Here is a 12,046-nt window from a genome sequence, read left to right as displayed (position 1 = left end):
ATATATATATATATATATATATATATATATATATATATATATATATAAAAGAAAAAACTGCAGTTCTTTTACTTTGCAAAATTATAAAACTGTAATAGATGTAGTAGACGGTTGTACACATCGTTCTTTCTTATCCGTTGGAACAAACGTAAACATTTTAGATCCCATCAACGGCAAACAGGCAGTGGACGAAAGTAGATCTGATACGTCCTATCTTGTCAAGTCCCTGATTCTTTGACAAAACTTTCAAGGTATGTGTCATCTCTTTATCTACCCCTTCACGATCTCGATCATTATCTTATAAATCTCGCTTTCTTGCATCAATAATAATAATTATAATATTAATAATAAAGTTCACTATTTTTATTTTCTTTTTCTTTACGAGATAAATGATACACGCCGCAAATGTGTATCAAATGTGTTGGACAGACCGATTATATTATTACTTTACTTTATGATTACCTTCGGGGACCACGTGTATTCCATTATATAAAGAGAATAACTGCATAACGACGCAAGATATCTGTGATTTCAGTAATATGACTCGAGTAATATCAAGTGTAACATCAAGTGGAGATACAAGACATGCGTAAGTAAGTTTAATTTTAGTGAGTTAAATTTCACGCTTCAAGTAAATTACAACGAATGCATTTTATTATGTTAATGTTAAACGTATATGAAGTAATCTCGACGTACGTATTAATTGAAAAATTTTTAAATTGGAAAACGATTGAAAAACGACCAAAGTAAGTTTTCGCAAGTAGCGGGCGATAGAACGATGCAATAGACGTTACCGTCGTGTCGAGAATGTAGTTGCGAAAACTCGAAGACTTGTGAGTCGTAAGGCCGGGTAATTTTGGGCCAAACATCTTAAAAGCAGGTGATGACAATGGCGCCTTTATCTCATATTCCTGTGAACAGTCTCTACTAAATCACTGATATCGCCAATCACTTGAATATCACTTGACGTGACTGTCTCTCTGCCTGCATGCATGTTTTGGGATCTCCGTTTTGTCTTTGAAATCGGATTTTTGACAGCTCGATACGTGTCGATATTTCTCGATAAGAGGAGAATTCTATCGCTTACCATAACGCTTACATAGCTTCGTCTGATACGCAGCCATTTTCGCGGAATCTCTCACATGGAAAAAAAGAGAGAGATTTCTCCCCTAATCGATAAATACATAGAGAAAAAAATCCTTTTCTTTCAAAATATACAAGTCATTCGGATGTAGATCTCTCTCTCTGTACGCATAGTGCTCTTTCGTCCATACGTTACACATAAACACGAAACACCGTATCCACGAGTTGTAGTTGATAGAAAAAAAAGTCAACATTCACGTATATACTATATTATTATGCTTACCTCGTTGTCTAAAACATTGGCAATTACTTCTACGAGCATAGCTCCACATCCCCCGGTTCTATCAGATCCACAAGTTTCTATGAGCAATTCTGGCTGGATGTAATGCACCATTTTTCTAATCAAACTTAAACTCGCTTTTCTAACACTTGGTAACATAGTCGACTGAAAAGTTGCACAAAACACCGGCAACAATCTTTTCAGGTAAACAGGCGCCATTTCAGGATCACCCTTAGGTTCCGTGACGTCTTCCACTTCCGTCTCAAGTTTTCTATGTTCTTGGCTCGGCGGTAACATCCATTCCCCAGGCGACTGTAAAATGGCTGCAACTTCTCTGTGACCTTCGTCGACGCGCTCTCTGGCTTTATCCAAAGGTGTTTTACCATCCTCGTCCCTCAAATCAGGATTAGCACCGTGCCTAAGGAGAACTTTGGCGATAGCCGGTCTTCCGAAACAAGCCGCGTAATGTAAGCTGGACGATCGTTGACCTTTATTAACGTCCGCTCCTCTATCGCACAAGAACTCGACCATCTCTTGCGTACCGAATGCCGAGGCCCAATTGAGCAAAGTTTGCCCGACGTCGTCCATAAAGTTAACTTCGATTCCTCCTGTATCGATCGCCTCTATCAACGCGTCCGTATCCTTCGAACGTATGCAATCGATCAATTGTCTGTGCGACTTTTCTCCAGCGCTATCTAAACGTCTCAGTCTTGGTAGCAAGGGACCGGACGGGCCACCGGTCGTACCGCGGCCCAATGCTGATCTTCCCTCAAACAATAAGACTAATAAAAGATCAATCAGCCTCATGGAGTCAAGAGCACATCGCTCGTCTCCTTTTAGTGCCTTTTCTATCGCATCTGGCAATTCCGAACGTAGAAGATCATGCGTGATGGACGGCGAGCCTCTACAAAGGGTCGATAAAAGGCTAATTATAGTTGAAACAGAAGCACAGGACTTTGGTTCCGGAGTTGGAACCGTAGTCACGGTACTGGATGGCGGAGGTGTCTTTGGATTGCTGCAAGTCGCCGTAGCGGACGTGCCAGGGCCTGCTGCATTTGACAATCTACAAAATGATTCGATTTGGATTAAAAAGAAAAAAAAAGGAAGAAAAACCACAAAAACGCGATACGGCGATATGTGTGTGTGTGTGTGTGTGTGTGTGTGTGTCGGCAAAAGATTATACGACAGGCGTACCGATATAAAAGTTCAGAAACTAATCCATTTGATGCTAATGGCGCGGGATCCGTCCCTCTTCTGGAAAATCTGTCTGCCAGTGATGCGAAGCAACGAAGTGCCCCATCCGCGACGTGCGCATCCTCGTGTCTGAGTAAGACCGATAGAGCCTCGACGCAATCGGGCAAAGCCTTATCCTGAGGTTCAACCTTGCCGCATAATCGAGTAACGACTGCCATCGCCGAGTGCAACGTGTCTCGATGTACACGCGCTCCGTGTTCTCGGATAAAACACAACGCGCAAGGTAGACCACCAGCTTCGAACACGGCACCCGCCTCCCTCGCGCATACAAGTTCCAATACCTGCGTTAAAGCATTTGCAAAAAAGAGTGAGCGTCTCGCATCACGACGACGTTACCTTCTACTCAACGTAACCGTTCGACCGTTTACAGGTTGTTGACGTACGCTTGATGATCAACGCACGGACTCACGGTGCCGCGTACCTTTATACACTGTTCCGCCAAATCCCGACTGACTCTAGAGCCGAGCCCAGCGCCAGAGAGGCGACTACAGATAGCCTTTACGGCACCTTCCATGGCGACCACTCTGCGTGTACATTCCGCGGAGACGTCCAAGTAATACGTGATGGCTCGAGCGGTCACTTCGAGCACGCTATCTGGCACCACGTCATCCAGAAAGATTCTGCAAAGCGCTGGGAGAAACGTGCGCGGAGGACAGCTGAGAACGCAACGCAAAATGTTTATATTAACATTACATGCATACAACGTGCTATATAACGTACAGTGCAGTTGCGTTACCATTCGAAACAACGATCCACATTGTCGGACATGAGTAACAGCATGCACAATTGTTCTAATGCAATTAACTGCATGTCTCTTTCGTCTCCTTGCCCCATACTGAGCCATTCTAGCAAAGTCTCGGGATCAACATCTGCCATCTCAAAAAGAAAAGGATACATCATTTTACATCTTACGTATACTTGATAGTACAAGTATACCATAACTCAGCAGTGTTTTTCTTTTAAAGAGAAACTCGACTATCGTGTAAATATTTGTGCAAACCATCAGTAAATCAATGGTAAAGTGACGTGAACGTTGTCTAAAAACCTGACGGAGCGGTGACACGAGTGTTTCTATATATGCGCGGGAGTTCTCGTCAACTACTTTCGACAAACTACCATACCACAGTGACTCTTTGAATATAATGTACAACGGTCGAAAGTACAAAGCCAAAGATAATGGAATGAATAAAATAAAAGGTAAAAAAAAAAGAGATATTTATTACGTATCGTAACACGCTGTACCGTGATACGATAAACACGTTCATCTCTGTTAGAAAATGTAACGTATGCCAGCAACTTGTGTTCGTTCCATCACTTACCTTATACCTTGAATAGCACCAAATGGATCGATTTTATTTCAATACCCTGAAAGTTGGACAGATAAACATTATTAAACTATGCAACGTGCATTACGCGCTAGTGATTAAGTGAAAAAATAAAAAAATGAAAAAATAAAAAGAGAAAAAAGACAAGCAAGAGTCACAAGCATAGCGTCCGTGTACAAACATCTATCCTGTATAATAACGATGTATAAATATACGTGAAGCACAGCACGGTGTAGCAAACTGTAATGTTTCTCATAATTTTATGACACGACGAGTCTTTGGCAGGTTGGTTCCGCACATTACTGAGATGTTTTACGCAGAGAGTCTGATGCAACAGCAAACCGAACGTCCGTACGACGAGTTGGACGGAATAAAACGGCGACTACGCGGTACTTGTACACGACAATACTTTTTTCTAAATACAGATATAGGTATATTATGGCTCGATCGCCCACTAAAGCGTGAACCAAGTCCGAGTCGCGATATCATCGAGGAAACCTAACCGTGTGTAACCTTCAATATGTGACTCGCGACGTGTTGGTTTTTACTCGCGTTTTTAAGGATTAACCACGCAAAACAAAGAACGTACAGCACGATAAAAGTGATGCGTATATCTCGCCAGATTTATAATATTCACATCACACGCATCAGGCGCATTTACACACCACGCGTCAACACACGCGCAGGCACATACGTTAACGTACGTACGTACGCCTGCCTATCGTTGGAACGTACCGTTGTACAAGGCATTCCATTCTTCGCGATAGGTCAACTTGCCATCCTCTTGCACAAATGTCGTTTATCAACACGCAAAACAGATACAGATCGTTTATGTATATTTCATTCGTTAACAACGCGATCTGCGTTTTTTTGTGTTAACGGATCGACTTGACAAAGCACTCACCGCAAATAATTTTTTCTTTATATTGTCGATACGTCATATATATTCCTCGCCATTTACATATGTGAATTGTGACGTTCATGCTCGATGTATGTACATACAACGTAGACTGGAATCACGCAACTCGCTACTCCGCTCGCTACTCGCTCGCTATTCGCTATTCGCTTGAGTCGCCACGTTTAACAAGCAGCAAGCCGAACTTACATGTAAAGAGATATGGACGACGTTAAATGAATTTAGGACCACTTTTACCAAGCTCCGATTAATTTAATCGTTGATAAGTTGATTAATCCATTGGAAATGACGCGCGTGGTCATTTCCAATAGACTACGCAACGATTACTTGGAGTTTGGTCAAAGTGGCCCTACCAATGAGCATCTTATGTAAATCAATATGGCGACTTTATGCTGGATGCTCATTGGTTTAGCGGTCTTATGCTATGCTTATGCTAAGCTATGCATTTTGTGTGCGATGGCCTTTAAATCAACGCGGTTATGGCTATCAATGCTATCATAAATCAGGAGGTCGATTCTGTATATTTTGAGACGAGGTGAAAATTAGAAAAGTGAACAGATTTACTAGATTTCGACAAATGAACGTGTAGATTCTCTAGTAAATTTCCTCACTTTCGTAATTTTCACCTCGTCCCAAGATGATACAGAATCGACCTCCAGCTTTAAACGACGTTGGTGAAAACGGGCACTAAACGAGCAGAGCGTTCGTTCGATCGTTAACTTTAACTAAAGAGAAAGATAAGAGTGGTCATATGCTCGCGTTTTGGCTGTACCCGAATCCTGTCGGTATGTGCACGTTTTTGTGGTTCTCTTCCGTGCTATGTCCACGATTTTTTGATTCTCTTTAAAAATAAAACCAAAAAATCGTGAATTTAACGGAAGAGAACCAAAAAATCGTGAACATAACATGAAAGAGAACCCCAAAATCGTTGACATTACCACAAAATAGTGGACATAGCACGGAAGAGAACCACAAAAACGTGCACATACCGACAGCATTCGGGTACCCCCAAAACGCGAGCATCATGACCATCTTTCTCTCTGCTTTAATTTACTCTGCTACAAAAACTACTTGTCAGACGCACGTTTGTTAAAGAAAAGGGTTATTTCTTTTAGTATAAAGAATCGTACTCTATATCCGCGAGTTTTGGGACACCCTGTATATAGTCGGTATTATAAGGTATTATAATAAATAATATATATAATCTATTGATTTTACTTTTTCGATTAAATTCAAATTACTATTATTATTAATCTCTCTCTCTCTCTCTCTCTCTCTCTCCTATCTTTCTCTTTCTAAAATTATATATAATTATTTTGTAGTTTATACATAAAAGACGACTGAAAAGCAATAATACATAAAGTACGTATTTTTCAAAATTTTAATTACATAATGTGTTTATTGTTCAATTCTGTTATTTTTTATTTTATGGGATAATGAAAAATTTAATTCAATGTAATGGTTTTCGAATAAATTATATTTATTTCATAATACAATTTAATAGCGATCAAGATTTATTCTAAAAGTGCTTTACAAGCACTTTGTATTTGAAATATAAAATAAATTTTTTATATAACTTGTTTGAAAAAATATATTTAGATGAAATAAATTTTTAGTTGCGTACGCGCACGTATAAATATGTGTTATGTGTCTGTATAATCTTTATATGTATATACATTCCATTACGTGCGCTCATATGATTTTATCACACGTCTGTCATGCAACTTTTTCTTGTTTATCGGTTTATAATATTCGTGCTTCAAAGAAATGTAAACGTATTTAAGAATATAATACTTGAGAAAAATATATAAACACACATGTAAAGAAAGATTTTGATAGAAACTTATTGGTACGTAAGATGTGATGATTATAGTAGTAGAGTACGACACGTGTGTTAAGGCTCTGAAACTTTGAAGAAATATCAAACCAACATAAAGAATATAATGGTTCAAAGCGAATAAAAAAGAATGCACGGGTTTTATACTATACGTCAAACGTATATCGAGTTTACACACAAGATTCCCATACGCATAAAGAAAATTCACATAAAGGATAATATCGTCAAGTCTCTCTAATACGTCACGAATAAAAATGTACGTCACAAACTATAGTGTTACATTAAACTCTGGCAACAAAATTAAGAGAGTTCGGACGTAAAACGGTATATAGTTTTAAATAAAAAAATTTTTTTTTCGAAAAAGTAAAGATCTTCGAAAACAGAATTTGTGTATCCGTTTCTTTAAGATTTTGATCATTAATCATATGATACATCGATATTATTGCGAGAAGAACGAAACATCGCGCACGCAAATATAGAAAAGAGAAATAGAACAAAAATGGAAAATAATTCAGAAACATAGTACGGCGTGTGAAATTTATACGAATAAATTTGCCACTTTTTAATAATATGCTGTACGTGTGTTGATGGATTTTGCTTTGTCAATATATTGATGCGCAAGTGCGTAACGTACGATACTGTGATGAGGAAATACTCATATACTTAGATCTGTTAAGAAAAAGAGTTGAAGAACCTTGGCAAAATCTCGAAGACGGCCAACAAATATTGAGATACGAGAAAATCATATTTATTATTTTCCAATTATTTCTCAATCTCAAGTTGAAATAGTGGTATTCTTCGAGATTTTGTAAAAAAAAATCTTTATCTCGTTATACACATGTACATCTACGTGTGTGTGTGTGTGTGTGTGTGTGTGTGTGTGTGTGTGTGTGTATTACGTGTCTACGTTTACATGACGGCAGAGAAAAATAATTTATAATAATTTTTAACAATGAAAATTTTTGCATTTTTGTCACGTTGTTAAAAAAACAAAGTAATGCAAGTAGTTTGCCGTGAAAAGAAATATCCGATACGTATACTTGAGGGGGTAGACAACTTTGACAAGCAAAAAATTTATTGATTTTTTTTTAAATTAAATATTTAAGAAATAACAATCTGAGTATTTTGGAACACACGTGCTTTATTCCTTCTCTTATTTTTTTCTCTTGCGTACGACAAAGTCGCGATATCCTGCACGAACACAATCTAATTAAGCAGGTAGAGACAATCTTGACAAGCAACGTATTTAAAATTAGAATTATAAAAAATAATTATTAAAAAATAATATAAAGGAACGTATTGGTAATGAAAGGAAGCATATAGTTTAGTAGTTGGTGTGGTGGACATGAAATGTCAAAAACGGATCCAACGATTTCTTTGAAAAAATTTTTTCAAGTTGTTGAAAACAATTTTTAAAATGTGTCGGAAACAGAATTTCGGAAAAAATTATATTTTACTTGCAAAAAAGTATGAAATTGTATTTTTTTAAATAAAATTTAAAAGAATTTTTTTTTCAAATTTTGCTTTCAACAAATTTTAGAGACACACTTTTCTATAGGTTGTGACGTCGTTTTTTCATTTTGTTTTAGATTTTTTGTTACTTTGGAATCATATGTCCACCACCAGCAAAAGAAATACTTATATTTCTTAAATATTTAACTTAAAAAAAGAGGTCTATTTTTTTGCTTGTCAAGCGTGCAGTCTACCTTCTTAATTAGATCGTGTAAATGCAGAATATCGCGACTTTGTATTACGCAAGAAAGAAAAATAAAAGAATTAAGGAAAGCACGTGTGTGCAAAGAGAAAGAAATATCAGTTTAATCTAAATCACAGCACGTCTTCTGTTATTTTTCGTCTATTCAGTCTTTATATTGATAAAGATTGAGATCTGCATAACATCTGTATCTTATCTCTTATATATATATATATATATGTGCAAAAATGAGCTCCACATTTGTGTTTCATCATCATAAAAATGCAACAAACAACATTAAAGATTAAATTTGCGGTATTTCGATTTTCGATACCTTCGGTCCATTTCAGTTCGACAAGTATACGGCGAAATTTGAGGTGTACATTCATAGAATACATCATCTGTGCATGTATATCTCGTTAAAAATATTTGTTTGGAAATATATAGCCTCGACTGAAATTGATTTGTCAGTTCGATTCATATGTATGTAGGTTGTGTTGAACCGACATACAGGTCACACAGCATGACGGGTTGCCCGTTCGTGCAGGCGCGCATGGTCGGTCACAGCTGCGTAGGCGCGTCAAAAGTGAATGTAGCTGTGAATGACCACGCGCGCCTGCACGAATGGGCAACCCGTCATACTGACCTCCACTGTATGTCGCGCTGCAACATATATCGTTTAAGCAATATATATGCACATATACAATATCGATCAAAATATATATATATATATATATAACCTTTTGCTTTTCTATCGAGCTGGCAAACGCAAACGTTCGTATAGGTATCTTTTTGTATTCAATACTCATCTCGACTAGAAATGTTGAAAATTTTCTTCCCTACATCTTGCCATGGTTTATTCTTTTTAACGTCAAAAGTTGGCGTATTCACGACGCACATAACGTTTTCCTTCTTTCGATTGAAGTGTCAGAGGCAAATTCGACTAGACATTTTTACTTTTACTTAATGCTCCGATCGAGCGATATGTAGAAAGAAGGATAGCTTATCGATGCATTGTTGGCCGCATATATTGCATGTGTAAGGATCATCAAACGTGTGACAACCCATATGCATGGCGTACATGATCACGTTGCCGAATATAATCTCGCAGTAATGACAGATGAGCAGCTCGGCATCGAATAAATCGGCAACGGTTTCGTCCTTAGTGTCCTTGATCCTCTGATTTACTTTGCGGAAACCGGCCGTACTGTCTGGCGACGACTCGAAAGACACACCTCCGTTTCGCCTTGGCTCTTGGTCCGTGTTCTCTTTTACCACGCGACGCTCCAACTTGATCGCTTTACCCTTACGTTTGCTGGTGCCGCGGGTGACTTTTGGTGACGTCGCACCACGTTGCGCTAATCCCTGAAACCGAAACTGCGTCTTTCCACGCACCTCATCGGCCATGCGGAGATCCAACGGCACGTTTGATGTAGAATCTCTAGTCGTCTGGTAGTCTAGCTGGGTGGTTTTTACCGCCACGAATGTCGTCGAGGCGTCGCTAGGAGCTTTCACGCTATCTGAAGAGTGATGTTCGCTCATGATGTTGTTTGTCGTGTCGAATATAGTTACAGGCAGACGTTGAGCAAACATATCCGGCATCTTGTTCCTGACATTTAAAATCTTTGCGTACTCCGTTAACGTACCGGACTGCGCGTGATCCGTTCTCCGCACATTTTCGTAGAATGTCGCGTCTTTGCAAAACGAAACGTGACTCGACAGATTAAATGCGGCAACCAAATCTCTGTAATAAGGAAACGTCGCGACAGATGTGTTCTTATTTATGCCACTTTGATTTCTCGAATAAACATCGTTTATTCCGTTTATCGCGGTTACAGTTCGCGGACGCCGAGCGATCGGCGAATAAAGTGACAAGAGTGCGGGACAAGTCACTGATGCTGAACCGAGCTGCTGATCGTCGTTCGCGGTGGTGGTCATCGTCGCGACAGTACTCTTTACGTCCTCCTGCTGCTCTTTAGCGGAAGCAAATAGCTTATTGTGCTTGGGCCCGCGTTTGGTACCGTAGACGTCGATGCGGAACAACGGATTCGGCGAACCGTCAGCGTTCAACACCATCGCCGGCTGATGTTTTTTATTTCGCAGGTGTTTCTTTAGCGCGTTGCAGAACTTGCTCTTGTATGTACAGTCCGCGCATCTGTACGGATAGATGTTGGAGTGCTTCTTTAGGTGGCTGGTCAGCATTGATTTGCTCACGCACGTGTACAAACACTTTTTGCATTTAAACGGTTTGGAGCCGTCGTGATGAGCACTAAGCCAGTGATGGTTCATGTGATGCTTGTACTTGGTAACGAAAGAGCATTCGGAGCATGTAAAGCCTTTGATGTGGCAACGCATGTGCTCCCAATATTCCATCTTTGTGCTAGCTATGAACGTGCAATGCTTGCACGTCTTAGCCTCTCGGAATAATAAGCTTCTGTCTCGCCTCCCGTTTACGTTGTTTTCACGTGGCGTCACGCGGTAAGCACCAAGAGAAGACTGCTCGTCGGTCTGGTGCTCATCTACTGTCTCATGTTCCGTTAGGGTGAATGAAAAACAGCTGTCGCCGTGTGGATCAAAAGGGGATTTAAGGGCTGGTAAATGCGCAAGAACGGCTTTAAGATTGGACGTGTTGCGTTGTTTCGGCGTGCAACGGCTACGTAGATGCTCGGTAAATTCTGGCCTAGAACGTAACGAATCTAACGAATATTTGCCCTCCAATTTTACTAATTTAATATTATTATGATTTTGATTGACGACATTTTACTAAATAATAACGTTCGATCGTCACATTCGAGATCATATATCATATATATATATATCACATGATTAAACAAACGTATAAGCTTGAAATAAAATGCCCATGTACGGTGTGCTTGAGATTACTTGCAAGATTAATCGTATAGCGTGTATATACCTGCTTGACGTTGCGAATACACATAACGGACACTGCAGACGGTCTCGCATAGGATTGATACTCTCGCTGATGGATAACGGTATGATATTTGACACGGTGCTCAACGATCGATCAGCTTGATACTTGTCCATGATGATGATCGGCGGCCGCATAAATTTCTTGGATAACGTGAAATTTTTGTAGATGGGTCGTACTCGCGGTTATACCCGGCAGCAGACGAGTGACACACGCGTAAGAAACGATCGTTGATTTCTTGACGACGTGGAGTGTTGTTTGTGCAATGATCGGTGAAATCGTCGAAATCAAAGAAACTGCTCTCTCGTCCTTTAATTATTTTTTTTCTGTAAAAATATGAGATTGTCCAAGTATTTCTTTTTTTAAGAGACTAATGTTGTAAAATCACAAGTGTCAATATCGAAAAATTTGTAATAGTATATACGTATAACAAATAGTTTGACTAATTAAGCGATAAATATGTATCTGAAATATTCAGGAATTTGTGGAACACGTAATTCTTTTCTTTCATCTAACGTGTATAACGACTAATGTGTGTATAAAAACAGACTTTGAATATCCCTTTGAGAAATATATATTTGTAATATAATTTATTTCTGAGAATACGTTTTGTCTAATCTATTAAAAGAAAAAGAATCTCAATAATCACACAGTTATACATGTATGTATGTACACGTCTGTCTGTGTGTGTGTGTGTGTGTGTGTGTGTGTGTGTGTGTGTGTGTGTGT

The 12,046-nt window shown here is 39.0% G+C and overlaps 2 protein-coding genes across 6 annotated transcripts in view; both read right to left on the bottom strand.

Moving 5' to 3' along the window:
• Nucleotides 1-4,908, bottom strand: part of LOC112458735 (E3 ubiquitin-protein ligase HECTD1) — a 16,045-nt gene extending 11,137 nt beyond the window's left edge. For 2 of the 5 annotated variants that reach the window (XM_025022490.1, XM_025022494.1), the window contains exons 1-6: nt 4,678-4,907; nt 3,937-3,982; nt 3,354-3,493; nt 3,039-3,273; nt 2,558-2,898; nt 1,367-2,426 (exon numbers count right to left, since the gene is read on the bottom strand). In XM_025022490.1, coding sequence (XP_024878258.1) covers nt 1,367-2,426; nt 2,558-2,898; nt 3,039-3,273; nt 3,354-3,493 — 1,776 coding nt within the window. In that variant the 5' untranslated portion in view covers nt 3,937-3,982; nt 4,678-4,907. Of the gene's footprint in view, nt 1-1,366; nt 2,427-2,557; nt 2,899-3,038; nt 3,274-3,353; nt 3,494-3,936; nt 3,983-4,531; nt 4,621-4,677 lie in introns of those variants that run through there. The other 3 variants (XM_025022495.1, XM_025022491.1, XM_025022493.1) reach the window with 3 other exon arrangements.
• A 3,277-nt stretch (nt 4,909-8,185) lies between these two features.
• LOC112458781 (protein hunchback-like) overlaps nt 8,186-12,046 on the bottom strand; it is a 6,118-nt gene continuing 2,257 nt past the window's right edge. The window contains exons 3-4 of the mRNA XM_025022573.1: nt 11,303-11,643; nt 8,186-11,068 (exon numbers count right to left, since the gene is read on the bottom strand). Coding sequence (XP_024878341.1) covers nt 9,352-11,068; nt 11,303-11,454 — 1,869 coding nt within the window. The 5' untranslated portion in view covers nt 11,455-11,643 and the 3' untranslated portion in view covers nt 8,186-9,351. The remainder of the gene's footprint in view (nt 11,069-11,302; nt 11,644-12,046) is intronic.

Source organism: Temnothorax curvispinosus, unplaced genomic scaffold (assembly GCF_003070985.1).
Source record: "Temnothorax curvispinosus isolate PA1 unplaced genomic scaffold, ASM307098v1 QBEX01009183.1, whole genome shotgun sequence".
NCBI classification, from domain to species: domain Eukaryota; kingdom Metazoa; phylum Arthropoda; class Insecta; order Hymenoptera; family Formicidae; genus Temnothorax; species Temnothorax curvispinosus.
This window is presented reverse-complemented; position numbering and strand designations above follow the sequence as displayed.